We start from the raw sequence: 23964 nt of genomic DNA on the forward strand, positions 1-23964 counted from the left end.
AAGTACAATATGTCTTGAGAAAACAATGTCAGAATCACCGGGATCCGTTGAAGCGTTCCAGAGTTATAACCTCATAAAGGGACAGTGGTCAGAATTGTAAAAATTGGCCCGGTCATTAACGTGCAAACCACCCTCAGAGCTTAAGGGGTTAAAAACTGACTGGTATGTGCACACGTCAGGATTTCTTGCAGAAATTTTCCTGACAAAAACCGGACATTTCTGCCAGAAATCCGCATGCGTTTTTACCGCGATTTTGACGCGTTTTTGGTGCGATTTTTCCCAAATGCATAGCATTGCGGGAAAAACGCAGAAAATCCGCAAAAAATAATGAACATGCTCATTTTTTTACCGCGATGCGTTTTTTTCCGTGAAGCACAAAACAAGCAGAATTGTATGCGTTTTTAATGAGTTTTTATAGCGTTTTTAGCGCGAAAAAAGGCGAAAAACCTGTACGTGTGCACATAGCCTCACTGAATCCTTCTAAGCTTTATGTGGAGGTCAATTTTCCCAGTACGAGTCATAAGTCAGTAGTCACTGCAAAGGTCGCTGGTAGGACGGAGGAGGAAGCATCTGGGTAAAGGTACCTTCACACATAACGATATCGTTAACGATATCGTTGCAACGTCACGCTTTTTGTGACGTAGCAACGATCCCGCTAACGATCTCGTTATGTGTGACAGCGACCAACGATCAGGCCCCTGCTGGGAGATCGTTGGTCGTTGGGGAATGATCAGGACCTTTTTTTGGTCGCTGATCACCCGCTGTCATCGCTGGATCGGCATGTGTGACGCCGATCCAGCGATGTGTTCACTTGTAACCAGGGTAAATATCGGGTTACTAAGTGCAAGTCTGCGCTTAGTAACCCGATATTTACCCTGGTTACCATTGTAAAAGTTAAAAAAAAAGTACATACTCACATTCCGATGTCTGTCACGTCCCCCGCCGTCAGCTTCCCTGCACTGACTGTCAGCGCCGGCCGTAAAGCAGAGCACAGCGGTGACGTCACCGCTGTGCTCTGCTTTCCGGCCGGCGCTGACACAGTCAGCGCGGGAAGCTGACGCCGGGGGACGGGACAGACATCGGAATGTGAGTATGTACTTTTTTTTTTTTTTTTACTTTTACAATGGTAAGCAGGGTAAATATCGGGTTACTAAGCGCGGACCTGCACTTAGTAACCCGATGTTTACCCTGGTTACCCGGGAGCTGCAGGGGGACTTCGGCATCGTTGAAGACAGTTTCAACGATGCCGAAGTCGTTCCCCTGATCGTTGGTCGCTGGAGAGAGCTGTCTGTGTGACAGCTCCCCAGCGACCACACAACGACTTACCAACGATCACGGCCAGGTCGTATCGCTGGTCATGATCGTTGGTAAGTCGTTTAGTGTAACGGTACCTTAAGGAGCTGAGGAGGGGGATGATAAATGCAGGGAAAAGTGAAGAATTATCTTTGTAGAAGGGAAAAATGAGCAATTGTAATATTGTATTTTAATTGTACGCAGCATCCAATCCGCAGTGTTTACTGACCGTGTGAACATACCCTAATACATTAACAGTCACTGCACACACTAGGGTCTCATCCCCGTCAGTCAATTACAGACTCCACTTTATGAGCACATCTATGATGGGCTGTCAAAGGCTAAAGAACAAGGGTCTTCTTTGCCCTGAAGTCACATCTTTGAGCATGAAACTGAAGAAGAGGACAAATCTGATCAGAATAGCCAGTCATGTCTGCAAATTGCAGATATAACAGGCGTAATGTGTGTCCATAGTCCATACATTACTGCATGAACTACTGTACTTCTTTCCATGGGTTAATATTCTGGCAGCAGCTCATTTATTATGTGAACAAGGGATAGAGCCCATCAGGTCATAAGCTGATCACACCAAAACTGCAGAATTGGCTGATACTTATATAATGTCTATGGCCAGCAGTACAGTTTTAGTATATTTTATTGTCTTTTGATCACGTTAGTAAATTCACCTTATTAATTTCCAACAGCAACCGCATATGGAAATGGGACCTACTTTGCTGAGGACTCAAGGTACTCCTGTAGCGACACATACTCTTGTCCTGATGCTAATGGGATGAAATACATGTACCAAGCCGCAGTGATAACTGGAAAATATTGTAAGGGAGATAGCTCCTATAAGGAAGCTCCACATGTCGATGGTGACCCCAACAAAGGCCGCTATGATTCAGTTGTTGATGATGTCGCAAACCCCAAAATGTTTGTTGTTTTTCATGATGATGTTGCCTACCCTGAATATCTGATCTCGTTCAAGAAATGCTGATCATCTGCGGTTTACAGTACAGAAGTTTGGAAATGTTTTTCAAAATATTCACAATAAGAAATGTTTAATATCGCATGTACACCTTCTTTTGATATAGGCTGACATATTGGAATGGCATTGTGATGGTGGTGATTAAAACAAAGTTTTATTAGCAGTGAAATAAGAGGGAATCTGTCTATCGCAAAGCTCTTCCTAAAGGTTTTAAGTGATGTTAATTTACCGGAAAAAAAAGCTGCAATTTCTTTTTCTACACTACTTAGTAAATTAGCTGCTTAAGGCCATGTTCACACTTTCCGGTTTTTACCGCGAAAATGTGCAGCGGATCCTTTTTTTCAAAAATTCGCCAGATCCTGCCTGATGGATAGATGTAGATAGATATATGGATGGCTAGGCTACTTTCACACATCAGTTTGTTTCCATCAGGGAGGATCCGGTGAATTTTTGAAAAAACGGATCTGTTGCAAATAGTGAAAAACTGATGCAACTGATACCTTTTTTTTTAGCTAGAGAGAACGGAAAATGTGCATGATTTCAATGGAAAAAATGCATGAAAAACCGGACTCGGAGGCCGGATTCATCATTTCACATCTTTTATTATTATTATTATTATTATACATTTTTATAGCGCCATTTATTCCATGGCGCTTTACATGTGAATACGGGGCAAATATAGACAAATACATTAAACATGAGCAGATAACAAGGCACACGGGTACATAAGGAGGGACGACCCTGCCCGCGAGGGCTCACAATCTGCAGGGGATGGGTGAGGATACACTAGGAGAGGGTTGGGCAGGTTGTGCGGCGGTTCAGTAACTTCAGGATCACTGCAGGCTGTAGGCTTGTCGGAAGAGGTGAGTCTTCAGGTTCTTTTTGAAGGTTTCTATGGTAGGCGAGAGTCTGTTGTGTTGGGGTATAGAGTTCCAGAGTATGGGGGAAGCACGGGAGAAGTCTTGGATGCGGTTGTGGGAAGAAGAGATGAGAGGGGAGTAAAGAAGGAGATCTTGAGAGGATCGGCGGTTGCGTGTAGGTAGGTACCGGGAGACATCTCAGTTTCATACGTTTTTCGCCGGATCTGTCGCTGCGCGTTTTTTCACCGGACAGAAAAAACTTTCCTCTGTACGTTTTCTCCATCCGCCGAAAACAGTTTCTTTTGACAGATCCGGCAAAAAAATGGATGAAACGTGTGGCCATCAGGCGCAATCCGGCGCTAATACAATTCTATGAGAAAAAAAACGTATCCGGCCAAAAAAAAAACGGATCAGTTTTTTTCAAAACTCGCCAGATTATGCCTGACGGCAAAAATCTGATGTGTGAAAGTAGCCTAACTTTCCATATATCTATCTACATCTATCTATCTATCTGTCTGTCTGTCTGTCTGTCTATCTATGTGTGTAATGGAGTGTGGGTTGGACAAATATAAAAGAGGAGGCTGGACAAGACATGACATCACAAATCTTTTTTTTTTTGTTCAATAATAAATCTTTATTCAGCTTTCAAAAAAGGCATCAAAACCGGGCCAAAAATGCATGCATCAAAGCCGTGCAAAAAACGCATAAAAAATGCATCTGTGTTTTCTGCCAAGAGCTGCGGATTTAGTGCAGAAAAATCCGCAGGCAAATCTGCAACGTGTGCACATAGCCTAATTGTGGTATTTGGGGGTCCATATAGTGCATTGTGAACATTCCTAAATGTTTATATTACAAAAATAAATCTGTTTAATAAACAAGGAACCTAAGGAACCCATTTCTCTAGTTTTGGAAAATATTTGTATTCACTGTGAAATAACCATTTTGGTGCATACAGCTCTGGCAAAAATGAAGAGACCAGGACTTCAAAACCCTGGCATGAGCAGCCCAATCTCCAGACCTAAACCCCATTGAAAATCTCCTGAATGTAACCAAGATGATGATGGATAGTCATAAGCCATCAAACAAAGAAGAACTGCTTAAATTTTTGTACCAGAAGCAGTGTGAAAAACTGGTGGAAAGCGTGCCAAGACGCATGAAAGCTGTGATTAGAAATCATGGTTATTCCACAAAATATTGATTTCTGAACTCTTCCTGAGTTAAAACATTAGTATTAGTATTTTTATTTTGTCCATTTTTCTTTGTCAGGAAAAAAAAATACAAAATGTATTGCTTGGAAATTCGCAGACATGTTGTCAGAAGTTTACAGAATAAAAGAACAATTTACATTTTACTCAAAAATATACCTATAAAGAGAAAAAGCAGACAAACTGAACATTTTGCAGTGGTCTCTTAATTTTTTCCAGAGCTGTATTTTCTGTGACAAATTGACAAGTGGATGTTACTGGGTGGACTATTTAAAAAACTTTAACCATAATCAGGTTCCTCGTATCATGTTCTCATACACTTCATGCAGTTATTAGCCCTCTGTGTCTGTACTGCTACATACTTAGGCTGATAACCGGTTTATGCAGCTTTACATGAACACCCGAGCCTTACACTATGGCCGGTCCGAATAACGAAAGCAATTGTCACCATCCACCTCTTGTGTCTCCCCTATTTCCTCATAGATTGTAAGTTTGCGAGCAGGGACCTCAGGGTACCGTCACACAGTGGCATTTTGATCGCTACGACGGCACGATTCGTGACGTTCCAGCGATATCCTTACGATCTCGCTGTGTCTGACACGCTCCTGCGATCAGGGACCCCGCTGAGAATCGTACATCGTAGCACATCGTTCGAAACTTTCTTTCGTCGTCTAGTGTCCCGCTGTGGCGGGATGATCGCATGGTGTAACAAAGGTGTGCACGATATTGTATACGATGTGCGCATAGTAACCAACAGCTTCTACATCGCACATACGTTGTGAAGTTATCGCTCCAGCGTCGTACATTGCGAAGTGTGACCGCAGTCTACGACGCTGGAGCGATATTGGAGCGATGCTGGAGCGTCACGGATCGTACCGTTGTAGCGATCAAAATGCCACTGAGTGACGGTACCTTCACTCCTCTTGGTATCTGTTTTGAACTGTTTATTGTTATGCTGTAATGTCTATTGTCTGTACAAATCCCCTCTATAATTGTAAAGCGCTGCGGAATATGTTGGCGCTATATAAATACAATTATTATTATTATTATTACTATTGGGGGTGGAGCATTTCCAAACAGTACTGCCTATGCCAATCTGTGCAAAGGAACACCCCAAAGGAAGGACAAAGGAAGTGGTAGAAGCCAGTAGTTTAGTTATCGTATCTTTAGAGTTGTGACTGTGAGACATTGTTAACATTCCCAGATTGTTACTTAATAGGAAATACAAGTATTTAAAAAATAGAAATGTCTAGAAAAATGACAGGTCATCTTGAAAGTGAAAGTCCACTTAAAGTTATTTTATTATTCCAAATATATCAATTCCATGATTTCATTCATTGTCATTCCCGATAGGTCAGGGCTCATTTTTTGACAGTCATAGACCAACAGCCATTTAGAGAAAGGTTTGTTCTCCAGTTGTTTGTTCAGGAGCGCACCCAGCTTCATGCCAGAAGTGGGTAGTTCAGGCAAGCAAGATGGTTTCACTGCTGGCCTGATCTGTGCACACTCTCCGATGCTGCAAGCAAAGGCAGCTTTATCTCTGCAGCATCAGAGGGCCACTAAAGATGGACAGATCCAGTGAACCAGCCAGCTTCAGAGGGGTAAATATAAGCTCTACAGCAAAGAGATTGTAAGCCCTACACTCCTTGCCTAGGAAATCTGCACCTCTGATAAACTGGAGAAGTTGCCGGTAACCTAAGCAACAAGCTGCTAATTATAGAATTAAAAATAATTCCGTTCTTGAGAATGGAGAGGATTTTTAATACAAGGTAAATTGCTAAGATGCTTATTTTTGCGAGGTATTTTTACTCATTTAGGAAAATGAAACAGCCCCTTTAACCCCTTCAAGACCCAGCCTATTTTGACCTTAAAGACCTTGCCGTTTTTTGCAATTCTGACCAGTGTCCCTTTATGAGGTAATAACTCAGGAACGCTTCAACGGATCCTAGCGGTTCTGAGATTGTTTTTTCGTGACATATTGGGCTTCATGTTAGTGGTAAATTTAGGTCAATAAATTCTGCATTTATTTGTGATAAACACGGAAATTTGGCGAAAATTTTGAAAATTTCGCAATTTTCACATTTTGAATTTTTATTCTGTTAAACCAGAGAGATATGTGACACAAAATAGTTAATAAATAACATTTCCCACATGTTTACTTTACATCAGCACAATTTTGGAAACAAATTTTTTTTTTGTTAGGAAGTTATAAGGGTTAAAATTCGACCAGCGATTTGTCATTTTTACAACGAAATTTACAAAACCATTTTTTTAGGGACCACCTCACATTTGAAGTCAGTTTGAGGGGTCTATATGGCTGAAAATACCCAAAAGTGACACCATTCTAAAAACTGCACCCCTCAAGGTACTCAAAACCACATTCAAGAAGTTTATTAACCCTTCAGGTGCTTCACAGCAGCAGAAGCAACATGGAAGGAAAAAATGAACATTTAACTTTTTAGTCACAAAAATTATCTTTTAGCAACAATTTTTTTTATTTTCCCAATGGTAAAAGGAGAAACTGAACCACGAAAGTTGTTGTCCAATTTGTCCTGAGTACGCTGATACCTCATATGTGGGGGTAAACCACTGTTTGGGCGCACGGCAGGGCTTGGAAGGGAAGGAGCGCCATTTGACTTTTTGAATCAAAAATTGGCTCCACTCTTTAGCGGACACCATGTCACGTTTGGAGAGCCCCCGTTTGCCTAAAAATTGGAGCTCCCCCACAAGTGACCCCATTTTGGAAACTAGACGCCCCAAGGAACTTATCTAGATGCATAGTGAGCACTTTGAACCCCCAGGTGCTTCACAAATTGATCCGTAAAAATGAAAAAGTACTTTTTTTTCACAAAAAAATTCTTTTAGCCTCAATTTTTTCATTTTCACATGGGCAACAGGATAAAATGGATCCTAAAATGTGTTGGGCAATTTCTCCTGAGTACACCAATACCTCACATGTGGAGGTAAACCACTGTTTGGGCACATGGTAAGGCTCGGAAGGGAAGGAGCGCCATTTGACTTTTTGAATGAAAAATTATTTCCATCGTTAGCGGACACCATGTCGCGTTTGGATAGCTCCTGTGTGCCTAAACATTGGCGCTCCCCCACAAGTGACCCCATTTTGGAAACTAGACCCCCAAAGGAACTAATTTAGATGCCTAGTGAGCACTTTAAACCCTCAGGTGCTTCACAAATTGATCTGTAAAAATGAAAAAGTAATTTTTTTTCACAAAAAAATTCTTTTCGCCTCAATTTTTTCATTTTCACATGGGCAGTAGGATAAAATGGATCATAAAATTTGTTGGGCAATTTCTCCCGAGTACGCCGATACCTCATATGTGGGGGTAAACCACTGTTTGGGCACTCGGCAGGGCTCGGAAGAGAAGGCGCGCCATTTGACTTTTTGAATGGAAAATTAGCTCCAATTGTTAGCGGACACCATGTCGCGTTTGGAGAGCCCCTGTGTGCCTAAACATTGGAGCTCCCGCACAAGTGACCCCATTTTGGAAACTAGACCCCCCAAGGAACTTATCTAGATGCATATTGAGCACTTTAAACCCCCAGGTGCTTCACAGAAGTTTATAACGCAGAGCCATGAAAATAAAAAATAATTTTTCTTTCCTCAAAAATGATTTTTTAGCCTGGAATTTCCTATTTTGCCAAGGATAATAGGAGAAATTGGACCCCAAATATTGTTGTCCAGTTTGTCCTGAGTACGCTGATACCCCATATGTGGGGGTAAACCACTGTTTGGGCGCACGGCAGGGCTCGGAAGGGATGGCACGCCATTTTGCTTTTTAAATGGAAAATTAGCTCCAATCATTAGCGGACACCATGTCACGTTTGGAGAGCCCCTGTGTGCCTAAACATTGGAGATCCCCCAGAAATGACACCATTTTAGAAACTAGACCCCCAAAGGAACTAATCTAGATGTGTGGTGAGGACTTTGAACCCCCAAGTGCTTCACAGAAGTTTATAACGCAGAGCCATGAAAATAAAAAAAAAAATTATTTTCTCAAAAATGATCTTTTAGCCTGCAATTTTTTATTTTCCCAAGGGTAACAGGAGAAATTTGACCCCAAAAGTTGTTTTCCAGTTTCTCCTGAGTACGCTGATACCCCATATGTGGGGGTAAATCACTGTTTGGGCACATGCCGGGGCTCGGAAGTGAAGTAGTGACGTTTTGAAATGCAGACTTTGATGGAATGCTCTGTGGGCGTCACGTTGCGTTTGCAGAGCCCCTGATGTGGCTTAACAGTAGAAACCCCCCACAAGTGACCCCATTTTGGAAACTAGACCCCCAAAGGAACTTATCTAGATGTGTGGTGAGCACTTTGAACCCCCAAGACTTCATAGAAGTTTATAATGCAGAGCCGTGAAAATAATAAATACGTTTTCTTTCCTCAAAAATAATTATTTAGCCCAGAATTTTTTTATTTTCCCAAGGGTAACAGGAGAAATTTGACCCCAATATTTGTTGTCCAGTTTCTCCTGAGTACGGTGATACCCCATATGTGGGGGTAAACTACTGTTTGGGCACATGCCGGGGCTTGGAATTGAAGTAGTGACGTTTTGAAATGCAGACTTTGATGGAATGCTCTGCGGGCGTCACGTTGCGTTTGCAGAGCCCCTGATGTGCCTAAACAGTAGAAACCCCCCACAAGTGACCCCATTTTGGAAACTAGACCCTGAAAGGAACTTATCTAGATGTGTGATGAGCACTTTGAACCCCCAAGTGCTTCATAGAAGTTTATAATGCAGAGCCGTGAAAATAATAAATACGTTTTCTTTCCTCAAAAATAATTATTTAGCCCAGAATTTTTTATTTTCCCAAGGGTTACAGGAGAAATTGGACCCCAAAAGTTGTTGTCCAGTTTCTCCTGAGTACGCTGATACCCCATATGTGGGGGTAAACCACTGTTTGGGCACACGTCGGGGCTCAGAAGGGAAGTAGTGACTTTTGAAATGCAGACTTTGATGGAATGGTCTGCGGGTGTCACGTTGCGTTTGCAGAGCCCCTGGTGTGCCTAAACAGTAGAAACCCCCCACAAGTGACCCCATTTTAGAAACTAGACCCCCCAAGGAACTTATCTAGATATGTGGTGAGCACTTTGAACCTCCAAGTGCTTCACAGACGTTTACAACGCAGAGCCGTGAAAATAAAAAATCATTTTTCTTTCCTCAAAAATTATGTTTTAGCAAGCATTTTTTTAGATTCACAAGGGTAACAGGAGAAATTGGACCCCAGTAATTGTTGCGCAGTTTGTCCTGAGTATGCTGGTACCCCATATGTGGGGGTAAACCACTGTTTGGGCACACGTCAGGGCTCGGAAGTGAGGGAGCACCATTTGACTTTTTGAATACGAGATTGGCTGGAATCAATGGTGGCGCCATGTTGCGTTTGGAGACCCCTGATGTGCCTAAACAGTGGTAACCCCTCAATTCTAACTCCAACACTAACCCCAACACACCCCTAACCCTAATCCCAACTGTAGCCATAACCCTAATCACAACCCTAACCCCAACACACCCCTAACCACAACACTAACCCCAACACACCCCTAACCCTAACCACAACCCTAATTCCAACCCTAACCCTAAGGCTATGTGCCCACGTTGCGGATTCGTGTGAGATATTTCCGCACCATTTTTGAAAAATCCGCAGGTAAAAGGCACTGTGTTTTACCTGCGGATTTTCCGCGGATTTCCAGTGTTTTTTGTGCGGATTTCACCTGCGGATTCCTATTGAGGAACAGGTGTAAAACGCTGCGGAATCCGCACAAAGAATTGACATGCTGCGGAAAATACAACGCAGCGTTCCCGCGCGGTATTTTCCGCACCATGGGCACAGCGGATTTGGTTTTTCATATGTTTACATGGTACTGTAAACCTGATGGAACACTGCTGCGAATCCGCAGCCAAATCCACACCGTGTGCACATAGCCTAATTCTAAAGGTATGTGCACACGCTGCGGAAAACGCTGCGGATCCGCAGCAGTTTCCCATGAGTGTACAGTTCAATGTAAACCTACGGGAAACAAAAATCGCTGTACACATGCTGCGGAAAAACTGCACGGAAACGCAGCGGTTTACATTCCGCAGCATGTCACTTCTTTGTGCGGATTCCGCAGCGGTTTTACAACTGCTCCAATAGAAAATCGCAATTGTAAAACCGCAGTGAAATGCGCAGAAAAAAACTCGGTAAATCCGCAGCGGTTTAGCACTGCGGATTTATCAAATCCGCAGCGGAAAAATCCGCAGAGGACCAGAATACGTGTGCACATTCCTAACCCTAGCCCTAACCATAGCCCTAACCCTAGCCCTAACCCTACCCCTAACCCTAACCCTACCCCTAACCCTACCCCTAACCCTACCCCTAGCCCTACCCCTACCCCTAACCCTACCCCTAACCCTAACCCTACCCCTAACCCTAACCCTTTTCTAACATTAGTGGAAAAAAAAAATTTCTTTATTTTTTTATTGTCCCTACCTATGGGGGTGACAAAGGGGGGGGGTCATTTATTATTTTTTTTATTTTGATCACTGAGATTATATCTCAGTGATCAAAATGCACTTTGGAACGAATCTGCCGGCCGGCAGATTCGGCGGGCGCACTGCGCATGCGCCCGCCATTTTGGAAGATGGCGGCGCCCGGGAGAAGACGGACGGGACCACGGCTGGATCGGTAAGTATGATAGGGTGGGGGGGGACCACGGGGGGGGATCGGAGCACGGGGGGGGGGGGGATCGGAGCACGGGGGGGGGAATCGGAGCGCGGGAGGGGTGGAACGGAGCGCGGGGGGCGTGGAACGGAGCACGGGGGGGGCTGGAATGGAGCACGGGGGGGTGGAACGGAGCACGGGGGGGTGGATCGGAGTGCAGGGGGGGTGATTGGAGCACGGGGGGAGCGGACACGAGCACGGGGGGGAGCGGAGCACAGGGCGGAGGGGAGCCGGAGCAGTGTACCGGCCAGATCGGGGGGGTGGGGGGGCGATCGGAGGGGTGGGGTGGGGGCACACTAGTATTTCCAGCCATGGCCGATGATATTTCAGCATCGGCCATGGCTGGATTGTAATATTTCACCCGTTATAATGGGTGAAATATTACAAATCGCTCTGATTGGCAGTTTCACTTTCAACAGCCAATCAGAGCGATCGTAGCCACGAGGGGGTGAAGCCACCCCCCCTGGGCTAAACTACCACTCCCCCTGTCCCTGCAGATCGGGTGAAATGGGAGTTAACCCTTTCACCCGATCTGCAGGGACGCGATCTTTCCATGACGCCGCATAGGCGTCATGGGTCGGAATGGCACCGACTTTCATGACGCCTACGTGGCGTCATGGGTCGGGAAGGGGTTAAATGCCAATACTATAACCATAGAGAGTTTAGAAGTATAATGAATGTTTTTTTGCTGCTTTCATTAAAGTCAATAATAAATCGGTCTTCGGTCTCTAAAGGTAAAATTAATCATCACAGAGTTCTACAGCTTTAAATAATGTCAATAGTTAGAAGCTCATTTTATCATGTATGTAAATCATAACTGAAGTCTAATTTCTCCACAAAATCTCAACCTTTTACCAGTCTAGCAATTAGATTAATGTATATGACCGCTTGTATTACTTACCTACTTCCACTCGCTTAAGGTACCTTCACACATAACGATATTATTAACAATATCGTTGCTTTTTGTGACGTAGCAACGATATCGTTAATAAAATCGTTATGTGTGACAGCGACCAACGATCAGGCCCCTGCTGGGAGATCGTTGGTCGCTGAAGAAAGTCCAGAACTTTATTTCGTCGCTGGACTCCCTGGAGACATCGCTGGATTGGCGTGTGTGACACCGATCCAGCGATGTCTTCGCTGGTAACCAGGGTAAACATCGGGTAACTAAGCGCAGGGCCGCGCTTAGTAACCCGATGTTTACCCTGGTTACCATCGTTAAAGTAAAAAAAACAAACACTACATACTTACCTACCGCTGTCTGTCCTCCAGCGCTGTGCTCTGCTCTCCTCCTGCACTGGCTGTGAGCGCAGGTCAGCCGGAAAGCAGAGCGGTGACGTCACCACTCTGCTTTCCGGCCGCTGTGCTCACACAGACAGTACAGGAGGAGTGCAGAGCACAGCGCTGGAGGACAGACAGCGTTAGGTAAGTATGTACTGTTTGTTTTTTTTACTTTTAGGAAGGTAACCAGGGTAAACATCGGGTTACTAAGCGCGGCCCTGCGCTTAGTTACCCGATGTTTACCCTGGTTACCGGCATCGTTGGTCGCTGGAGAGCGGTCTGTGTGACAGCTCTCCAGCGACCAAACAGCGACGCTGCAGCGATCCGGATCGTTGTCGGTATCGCTGCAGCGTCGCTTAATGTGAAGGGGCCTTTAGGTGTAGGTGGTATGTTCTACGTGGAGATTTTTGTATTTTGTTCTTTCCCAAGCCAATATGTTAATTGTCTGTGACCAAAGCAATGATGTTTGTTCACTTAATGTCCCCACTCACATTAAATAAGTCTTCCGAACATGCCAGTTTTGGGGGGACCGACCCACCATCAAATATTCTCCTCCAACAGATGGTGTAAACCAAACTGCCGCCAAGCAAGTTGACTCGATAAGTTTACTAGATGTATAACTTTTGTCATAGCTGCCACTTATTTACTAACACTTGTGCCGTGTTAACAGCAACGTTAACTGTATACTGCACTCCAAAAGTGTTCATAAATGCAACTGGTTCCATTATCCTATCAGTCACATAGGGATATCATAGAAGGGAATCCTCCGCTTGAGATCCGCTCCCCCGTGAGCCAGAGCAGAGATATTAATCGGGCAGACGTGTTTACTTTTTTTTTTCGCTTTATACTATGATCTTCCTTTTTTATGCTTTTGTTTTAGTTTGAAAACTTGTTTGCTATAAATCTGCAAAGTAGATGATTTACTGTCATTCATGGAGTTAATATACGCTATGCAATAAACGCTTTTATGACCAATGACTTTGTGTTATTTTTATTGGAAGTAAGACCCCAGCCGTCAAATCCCTCAATTAATTCAGACTCCAAATTTAAGGACCCAAAGTTTAAGTCCTCATGATTAATTTAGGCACTGTACAACAAAATGTATTAAGAAGTCCCCTTCCAAAGATTTATTCAGGCCTCAGACTTTAAACTCTGAGAGAATTCAGACTCTTCAGATTCTGAGACCCGCATTTACCTGGAGAATGGGGTCCCATTGTATGCCACCATGACTGGAGGTGGCGCTTTCCATTTATTTGTAAGGGATTTCAGATGTGAATGGAAAGAGCCAGCTTTATGTGTAATAAGGCCATGTTCTCGAAATAGACATGAGTGTCAGTGATGGCACTCACATCTGTTGGACATCTATGGCATATATTGTGCATAGACCTAAGCAAAAAGGTTTGCATGACCCTGGTCAAGCATTAAATCCTTCATGACATGCTCTGTACTAGTAATGCACATGTCTTGTCTCCCCCTTTGCTGTGGGCTCCAGCACTGAGCCCACATCTTTCTGGCACATGTCAGTTGTTTTGAACAGCTAACATGTGCCCGGAACAGCTGCGGGTGGAATTGAAATCCACCCTTGGCTATTAACCTATTAAATGCTGCTGTCAAACTCTGACAGCGGCATTTAACATGCGCTTCCAGCAATCATGCCGGAATTCCGCCCATCAGTGATGCAGTCACGTGATCGCGGGTCACCGATGGGATGGCATGACAACCAGTGGTCTCCTGCAGACCTACAGTATATGGTTGTCAATGCTGGATTGCTATGAGCTGATTGATAATCATCGCCGCTATATAGCAGAGGCGATAAGGTTATGGCAGCTTCTAGTCTGACATGGAGGCTATTGAAACATGCCAAAAGTAAAAAAAAATGTTTTTAAAAATATAAAAAAATGAAAGTTTAAATCACTTTCCCTATCAAAATAAAACAATAAAAAACATACACATATTTGGTATTTCCGAGTTCAGAATTGCCCGATCTATCAATATAAAAAAAAGAATTATCCTGATTGATAAATGGCGTAACAATAAAAAAAGTAAAAATGCCAGAATTACTTTTATTTTGGTCACCGTAACATTGCATTAAAAGGCAATAACGGGTGATCAAAAGATCGTATCTACACTAAAATGGTATCATTAAAAACGTCAGTTTGGCATGCAAAAAATAAGCCCTCACCCAATCCCAGATCACAAAAAATGGAGAGCTACAGGTCTTGGAAAATGACGCTTTTTTTTTTTTTTTACAAACTTCGGATTTTTTTTCACCACTTAAATAAAAAAGAACCTAGACATGTTTGGTGTCTATGAACTCAAAATGACATGGAGAATCATAATGGCAGGTGAGTTTTAGCATTTCGTGAACATGGTAAGAAGAAATCCCAAAAAACATTGAGGAATTGCACTCTTGCAATTTCACGGCACTTAATTTGTTTCCCATTTTTGAGTACAAAATATAATAAAAGCAATGGCGTTGTTCAAAAGTACAACTTGTCCAGCAAAAAACAAGCCCTCACATGGCCATATCGACGAAAAAATAAAAAAGTTATGGCTCTGGGAAGGAGAGCAAAAAACAGAAATGCAAAAACGAAAAAGGGCTCTGTCTCAAAGTGGTTAAAGTCAGTACTTTGTGGTAGCCAGAACAGGGCAGAGCATATTTACTTGGATGACACTCGAATTCCAATATCTAGGCCTTCTCTTGTAATTACTAGGCCCCAGCAACATCACGATGTCACGAGCCAAAGTGAGTAGCCCTCACCAGAAGTGCCCAGGGCATCAGCTGAGGGAAGTTCACACTGGATGAAGACCCCTAGAACAAAGAGACACTTTGTAAGTCCATGGACTGTTGTTCACTGGAAATGTCATCATCATCATGTGACTTCTAGTAATTCAATTACTTGCTAATATTAATTATATTTTTATTTTTGGGAGCCGATCAGCCCTTTTGTTGCTCAATGTATTAAATTCTGCTTTTAATTTCTAACTCCTTCATCTGTATTTGTTTACAGTATTACTGTAGCAATGAGTCAACAATGCTACAAAGTGCTTGGATGAGTCATTATAACCCCAAGAAATCAGTACAATATTTATTTGATTGTTTTTCCAAATGTAGTTTGTTTTTTTGTTTATTTCACTTAGTTTTATAGATAAAGTAATGTCAACATGTCATAAGGATTCTTACACTCGCCGAGCCATCTGATATTTATCCTCAAAATAAATCAATTATATCACTGGGGAAGAAGTTATGTGAAATAGCAATTGCAGTCCAGCATTCAGGCTTTCTGTAAAACATACTAGTGGTCTCCAGTCGATGGCGACCAGGTGACGCAAGAGAACAATGCAGAGCGTTTTCTGGTAGTCACGCATAGTCAAAGGAAGCTTGAAGTTGTAATTTTGTAACAAGGTCACAGCTTAGACCCCAATATCCAGGGGTCACCAGTGTCCTTGGGTCCCCTGCCTTCCTCCCCACAGCTCAGAATGGGGCAGTGGATGCTTTGGAAAAATGCATCCGCTGCCCCCGTTGTGTGGCGCTTCCACAGTATGCGTCGGTACGTCAGCCCGACGCACAGCGACGGGCCGAGTATGATGCTAGTGTGAAAGTAGCCAAAGACGGAAGAGTGAAAGTAGCCTTATATTCTAGGTTCTTCAAAGTAGCCACCTTTTGCTTTGATGACTGCTTTGCACACTCTTGGCATTCTCTTGATGAGCTTCAAGAGGTAGTCACCGGAAGTGGTCTTCCAACAATCTTGAAGGAGTTCCCAGAGATGCTTAGCACTTGTTGGCCCTTTTGCCTTCACTCTGCGGTCCAGCTCACCCCAAACCATCTCAATTGGGTTCAGGGCTGGTGACTGTGGAGGCCAGGTCATCTGGCGTAGCACCCCATCACTCTCCTTCTTGATCAAATAGCCCTTACACAGCCTGGAGGTGTGTTTGGGGTCATTGTCCTGTTGAAAAATAAATGATGGTCCAACTAAACGCAAACCGGACGGAATAACATGCCACTGCAAGATGCTGTGGTAGCCATGCTGGTTCAGTATGCCTTCAATTTTGAATAAATCCCCAACAGTGTCACCAGCAAAGCACCCCCACACCATCACACCTCCTCCTCCATGCTTCACGGTGGGAACCAGGCATGTAGAGTCCATCCATTCACCTTTTCTGCGTCGCACAAAGACACGGTGGTTGGAACCAAATATCTCAAATTTGGACTCATCAGACCAAAGCACAGATTTCCACAAGTCTAATGTCCAATCCTTGTGTTCTTTCGCCCAAACAAGTCTCTTCTGCTTGTTGCCTGTCCTTAGCAGTGGTTTCCTAGCTATTTTACCATGAAGGCCTGCTGCACAAAGTCTCCTCTTAACAGTTGTTGTAGAGATGTGTCTGCTGCTAGAACTCTGTGTGGCATTGACTTGGTCTCTAATCTGAGCTGCTGTTAACCTGCGATTTCTGAGGCTGGTGACTTGGATAAACTTATCCTCAGAAGCAGAGGTGACTCTTGGTCTTCCTTTCCTGGGGCGGTCCTCATGTGAGCCATTTTCTTTGTAGCGCTTGATGGTTTTTGCAACTGCGCTTGGGGACACTTTCAAAGTTTGCCCAATTTTCCGGACTGACTGACCTTCCTTTCTTAAAGTAATGATGGCCACTCGTTTTTCTTTACTTAGCTGCTTTTTTCTTGCCATAATACAAATTCTAACAGTCTATTTAGTAGGACTATTAGCTGTGTATCCACCAGACTTCTGCACAACACAACTGATGGTCCCAACCCCATTTATAAAGCAAGAAATCCCACTTATTAAACATGACAGAAAAATGACTGGATGTGCCAGACGTTTTTCTGTCATTTCTATGTTAGCTTACTGACTGAGCACTCCTCCCTTTACCATCTGGTTTTTAATTACATCTAATCACACTTGATTCCGGCCAACCCATATGTAGGCTTTGCTGAGAGAGGTGTCCACATTCACCCAAGCATACAGACATTAGCCTTTGGTAAGTGTTCACATTTGGACAGGGAGGTCAGGTACCCATCAGTTTAATGAGACCACCTTGACGATGGTTGATGGGCTCACACTATTTGGCCAAATTCTGTGCTAAGCGTCTCAAAAAAAATTTTTCCTAATGTTCAAAAAGCAATTTTGCTATTCATATTTCATGTATTTCATATTTGATGTGTGTTGGCACAATAGAGTGCAACCTTTTTTTGTATACTTATTAAACATGACAGGGCACACCTGTGAAGTGAAAACCATTCCCGGTGACTACCTCTTGAAGCTCATCAAGAGAATGCCAAGAGTGTGCAAAGCAGTCATCAAAGCAAAAGGTGGCAACTTTGAAGAACCTAGAATATAAGACATATCAGTTGTTTCACACTTTTTTGGTAAGTATATAATTCCACATGTGTTGATTCATAGTTTTGATGCCTTCAGTGTGAATGTACAATTTTCATAGTCATTAAAATCCAGAAAATCTTTAAATGAGAAGGTGTGTCCAAACGTTTGGTCTGTACTGTACCTCAGATAATATGGAGGATGCTCAATTTCTCTCCATGTACCTCAGATAATATGATGAAGGCTCGATCTCGCTCCTTGTACCTCAAATAATATGGAGGAGGCTCAATATCTCTCCATGCACCTCAAATAATATGGCAGAGGCTCAATATCTCTCCATGTACCTCAGATAATATGACGGAGGCTCGATCTCGCTCCATGTACCTCAGATAATATGGAGGAGGCTCGATCTCTCTCCATGTACCTCAGATAATATGGCGATGGCTCGATCTCTCTCCATGTACCTCAGATAATATGACTGAGGCTCGATCTCGCTCCATGTACCTCAGATAATATGGAGGAGGCTCAATCTCTCTTTTACCTCAGACAAAATGGAGGAAGCTTGCTCGCGCTCAACCTCAGATGAAATAAAAGCCTTTCTGTCTGCTTCAGATAAATCAGAAAACACCCTTTTTCTCTGTCTCTCTCTTTTTGTTCCTCAGAGTGAAGGATTATGTCTTTGTCTCACTACACTTGACTTAAAATGGAGGAAGCTGCCTCACTGTCTATCTTGGATAAATGGAAGTTACTACTTTCTCTCTCTTACTATTTCCCTCAGACAATCGGAGAATATGTTTTCCCTGTCTTCATCAAGCATGGAGTACGTTCTCTCTCTATCTTCCTCAGGTAAAATGGAGGACGGCAAGTCAGACCACTATGGTGTACGCTTATTGCAGTGCTATGTCCGGCACCCCAGCATGGTGTCCCATTCTCCCTCCTTGCAGGGATGCCACCTTACTCACTAACCAGGTTCTCAGTGCGGTCCCCAGCGTGCTACTGTTTCCAGTCTCCTGGTCTGTGTGCACCACAGTTCCCGGTGTTTGCGCCTAGTGCGTGTATATGTGCTCCCCTGCTCTTAAAGGGGCAGCGCACACATACTAAATGCCCTCAGCTTGCAGCTGAGGGGCATTTAGTATAATGTAGTGCACCTACAAGGTGGCTCCCAGCCAATATCGGTAAGGCATCTTGTATAAAAGACTCCTTCTCCCCTAGGGAGACGACAAGCAACGTTGTAGAATGATTAGTGAGTTGAGGTCCCCTGGTCCTGCTGCTGTCAGTATCCTGAACCTGTATCCCTGGTAATGGCGTGGCCAGCCCTGTATTCGTAGTCCACTTGTTCCACAGTGGCCAGTCCTACTCCCATATTCCCCTGATTCCGGACGTGACAGTCCTATTCCCATAGTCCCCTTGTAAACAGACCTCCTCCCCATTCCTAGAGACAGCCTTGAGGCAAAGCCTCCAGGAGAACCGAGACACAAATCGGCCATAAGGATAAAATACAACACACTTTATCAAACGTGTAATCATAACATTCACTTATAACACTTACTTACATCTGCTCCTTCTTGCTGCAACATTTTTAGTCAACCCCCTTACAGAACAATGCACTGAGAATCCTAATTAGCATATTTTATTAAATTTCTGCATAACGGAGACAGTAATTAGAACAATAAAGGTCCTTTCACTATGTACAGTGCCTACAAGTAGTATTTAACCCCCTGCAGATTTAGCAGGTTTACACATTTGGAATTAACTTGGCATTGTGACATTTGGACTGTAGATCAGCCTGGAAGTGTGAAATGCACTGCAGCAAAAAAGAATGTTATTTCTTTGTTGTTGTTTTTTTAAATTTGGAAAAGTTTTTTTCAGAGGGTCATTTATTATTCAACCCCTCAACCCACCAGAATTCTGTTTGGTTCCCCTAAAGTATTAAGAAGTAGTTCAGGCACAAAGAACAATGAGCTTCACATGTTTGGATTAATTATCTCTTTTTCCAGCCTTTTCTGACTATTTAAGACCCTCCCCAAACTTGTGAACAGCACTCAAACATGGTCAACATGGGAAAGACAAAGGAGCATTCCAAGGCCATCAGAGACAAGATCGTGGAGGGTCACAAGGCTGGCAAGGGGTACAAAACCCTTTCCAAGGAGTTGGGCCTACCTGTCTCCACTGTTGGGAGCATCATCCGGAAGTGGAAGGCTTATGGAACTACTGTTAGCCTTCCACGGCCTGGACAGCCTTTGAAAGTTTCCTCCCGTGCCGAGGCCAGACTTGTCCGAAGAGTCAACGCTAACCCAAGGACAACAAGGAAGGAGCTCCGGGAAGATCTCATGGCAGTGGGGACATTGGTTTCAGTCAATACCATAAGTAATGTACTCCACCGCAATGGTCTCCGTTCCAGACGAGCCCGTAAGGTACCTTTACTTTCAAAGCGTCATGTCAAGGCTCGTCTACAGTTTGCTCATGATCACTTGGAGGACTCTGAGACTGACTGGATCAAGGTTCTCTGGTCTGATGAGAACAAGATCGAGATCTTTGGTGCCAACCACACACGTGACGTTTGGAGACTGGATGGCACTGCATACGACCCCAAGAATACCATCCCTACAGTCAAGCATGGTGGTGGCAGCATCATGCTGTAGGGCTGTTTCTCAGCCAAGGGGCCTGGCCATCTGGTCTGCATCCATGGGAAGATGGATAGCACGGCCTACCTGGAGATTTTGGCCAAGAACCTCCGCTCCTCCATCAAGGATCTTAAGATGGGTCGTCATTTCATCTTCCAACAAGACAACGACCCAAAGCACACAGCCAAGAAAACCAAGGCCTGGTTCAAGAGGCAAAAAATCAAGGTGTTGCAGTGGCCTAGTCAGTCTCCTGACCTTAACCCAATTGAAAACTTGTGGAAGGAGCTCAAGATTAAAGTCCACATGAGACACCCAAAGAACCTAGATAACTTGGAGAAGATCTGCATGGAGGAGTGGGCCAAGATAACTCCAGAGACCTGTGCCGGCCTGATCAGGTCTTGTAAAAGACGATTATTAGCTGTAATTGCAAACAAAGGTTATTCCACAAAATATTAAACCTAGGGGTTGAATAATAATTGACCCATACTGTTATGTTTAAAATTTATAAAAATTTAACTGAGCAACAAAACTTTTTGGTTTGTAAGATTTATGCATCTGTTAATAAATCCTGCTCTTGTTTGAAGTTTGAAGGCTCTAACTTATTTGCAACTTATTAAACCTGCTCAATCTGCAGGGGGTTGAATACTAGTTGTAGGCACTGTAACTGTTCGGGGAAGACTGATACCTGTTATTAGAGCTTCCATCTACCAGATCCCAGGGGTTGCCCTGTCCTTCACTATTTAAGCCCTGTGATTTGGAATTACACAGCACAGATGTTATGGGTGCAATATTTAGAGGGGCTCTGTCCCCTAAAAGGCTATATTTTTAGTTTTTACTGTCAGTTTGGGTTGACAGACTCCCTTTAAAATCACTTTTTGGACCATGAAAGTTCTGGATCTTTTAAGCACTTAAGGAGTCCTAACTGGTAGCTGTTTTCATTTGAAATTGACATTGTTTTGAAATGTTGTTCCTTATAGAGTATATGAAGGCATTTTGAGGCTTTATAGGAAAAATATTTCATGTTGAAAAATATAACAGTATTTTCATTTCATGTTTAAACCTTTCATATAAAATTCTGCTTTCTCTTAAAATATTTTTAGAAGGTGATTTCATTTAGGAGTCACCATTTCAAATGTAAAGCCGAATCCCATAGGTAATGAAATGTTTCCATGTCCGCCTATGTGAGAGCTGAAACATATGGATCATTGTCTTCCTTCTGAAAAACCACATAATGATGTCTTCAGCATGACTAATCGGATCTGAGATCTTTCATGTATATTTCACGCAATAACCATTTTTCTGTAACCGGGTAAGCGTGATTCATTATATTCACGGGAAAAATTAGTAACGATAGTGAATTAATTAAACAGATAAACAACTTGTGCAAGATGTAATATTTTATTTTATTATTTTTTACTGCACATGTGGTTTTATATATTTGTAGTTGGCTTGCAGCCTAATTACGGTAAATTACTATTTTTTTTTAAATAATGCTCTGATTCAGGGGGGCAGTGAAGCAGGAGCTGAGGGGGTATGTCAGTGCTGGAGAGGGGCAACAACAAGCCACTTACCATGTCCAATATATTATACAAAGCAAGCAAAGTATAAACCTAGCTCAGGAACTGACCTGCTTCAAACCAAACAGATGCCTGTAACTGCAGTGGTAGGAGCTGGCAATTTAACTAACCATTTAAATGCCAGTGTCAGTATCTGACAGCGACATTTAAATGGAGCAATTGCGGGAAACCAATTACCTGCCAAAGCCCCCTTGTAACGGCTACATTAGTCTTCCTGTGAAAACATGTAAGGCTATGTGCACACGTTGCGGATTGTATGCGTTTTTGCCACGTTTTTCACCGCGAAAACGCTGAAAAAACGCATACACAACCCGTTGAATTCAATGGGATTCCGCAATGCTGTGCTAATGCTGCGTATTTATCTACAGCGGAATCGCATTGCAGAAAAATACGCAGCATGCTCATTCTTTGTGTGGAATCGCGGTGATTCCGCAAACATAGGAATGCATTGATCCGCTTACTTTCCACATGGGGCTATGCCCACCATGCGCAAGGTAAGCGGATCATGTGCGGATGTACCCAGGGTGGAGGAGAGGAGACTCTCCTCCAAGCCTCAACAAAGAATTAAAATAAAAAATAGTTATATACTCACCTTTTGGCGGCCCCCGGATCCAGCGCAGGCCTTAGCAATGCTCCTGGCAGCTCCCGTTCCCAGTGATGCCTTGCGATAATGACCTGTGATGACGTAGCGGTCTTGCGTGATGCTACGTCATCTGGGGTCATTGTCGTGAGGCATCGCTGGGAACGGGAGTTGCTGGGAGCATCGCGAGAATCGGTAAGGCTGCGGGGGCCGCCGGAAGGTGAGAATATCACGATTTTTTATTATTTTTAACATTCTATCTTTTACTATTGATGCTGCATATTCAGCATGAATGGTAAAAAGTTGGTCACACTTGTCAAACACTATGACAAGTGTGACCAACCTGTCATATGCAAATTGCCTCTTCTGAAAAAAAGAGGACTTAAACTCTATAGCGCCACCTGTTGGAAGTAGCGATCCTACAAGTCACAATCAACTCTTTAACGAGTCATGCAATATGACTTAGGATAAAAGCCAAATTAGTATCTCAATTCGCAGACACGGTGTTTCGGGCTGTTGGCCCTCGTCAGTGCGAAGCATGAGAACTAATTTGGCTAGGTGAGAGGCTCTGGACTGGGGTCTAAGGGGTATTGTTTCTCCTTATGGAGAGTGACATACCATCTCTGGCTTGTCAAGGTAAGGAGGCTTATTCGCCATGCAATGCTCCGCTGGGAAATATAATATGCAAAATATAATATGCAAATTGCCTCTTCTGAAAAAAAAGAGGACTTAAACTCTATAGCGCCACCTGTTGGACGTAGCAATCCTACAAGTCACAATCAACTCTTTAACGAGTCATGCAATATGACTTAGGATAAAAGCCAAATTAGTATCTCAATTCGCAGACACCGTGTTTCGGGCTGTCAACCTGTCAATCATTTTTCCAAGCGATGCTACAGATCGCTTGGAAAACGCTAGCATTCTGCAAGCTAATTACGCTTGCAAAACGCTAGTGTTTAGCGGGAATATGCATGCCAATTCCGCTTGCGTATTTCCCATGGCAGGGAGTTGCGGAATTGCCGCGTAAATTTCCGCGGAAATTCCGCAACGTGTGCACATAGCCTAATACTGTAGGTCCAAGTCCCCTAGGGGGACTAAAATATTGAGAAAAGAAAAAAAAAGTTTTTTTTACAATGTATAAAAGTTTAAATCACCTGCCTAAAAAACTGCAAAAAATAAAGATAGTTGGTATCGTGTGAAAAAAAAATCTGATCTATCAAAATATAAAATTATTTCAACTGTACATTAAAAGCTGAAAAAAGTGTTCAGGGGGGTCGTTTCCCCCACAGGCTTTAGCCACCCATATAACAATTATTCCAAAATCAGATAAGGATCCCTCCCTGTGTAGCAGTTATCGTCCCATTTCACTCATCAACATAGATGTCAAAATATATGCCAAAATGAACGCTAAGAGATTAAGTGGTCTCTTGCCTCATTTGATTAATCAAGATCAGGTAGGATTCGTCCCGGGAAGAGAGGCCAGAGATAACACTATTAGATCCATT

At 43.3% G+C, this 23964-nt stretch overlaps 1 protein-coding gene across 1 annotated transcript in view; it reads left to right on the forward strand.

Annotated features, from left to right (window-relative positions):
- Nucleotides 1-6692, forward strand: part of LOC138644485 (protein mono-ADP-ribosyltransferase PARP15-like) — a 124456-nt gene extending 117764 nt beyond the window's left edge. Inside the window, exon 13 of the mRNA XM_069732906.1 lies at nt 1998-6692. Within this exon, the coding sequence (XP_069589007.1) occupies nt 1998-2290 (293 nt within the window). The 3' untranslated portion in view covers nt 2291-6692. The remainder of the gene's footprint in view (nt 1-1997) is intronic.
- The last annotated feature ends 17272 nt before the right edge of the window (nt 6693-23964 follow it).

The sequence above is a fragment of the Ranitomeya imitator genome, chromosome 7 (assembly GCF_032444005.1).
Source record: "Ranitomeya imitator isolate aRanImi1 chromosome 7, aRanImi1.pri, whole genome shotgun sequence".
NCBI classification, from domain to species: Eukaryota; Metazoa; Chordata; class Amphibia; order Anura; family Dendrobatidae; genus Ranitomeya; species Ranitomeya imitator.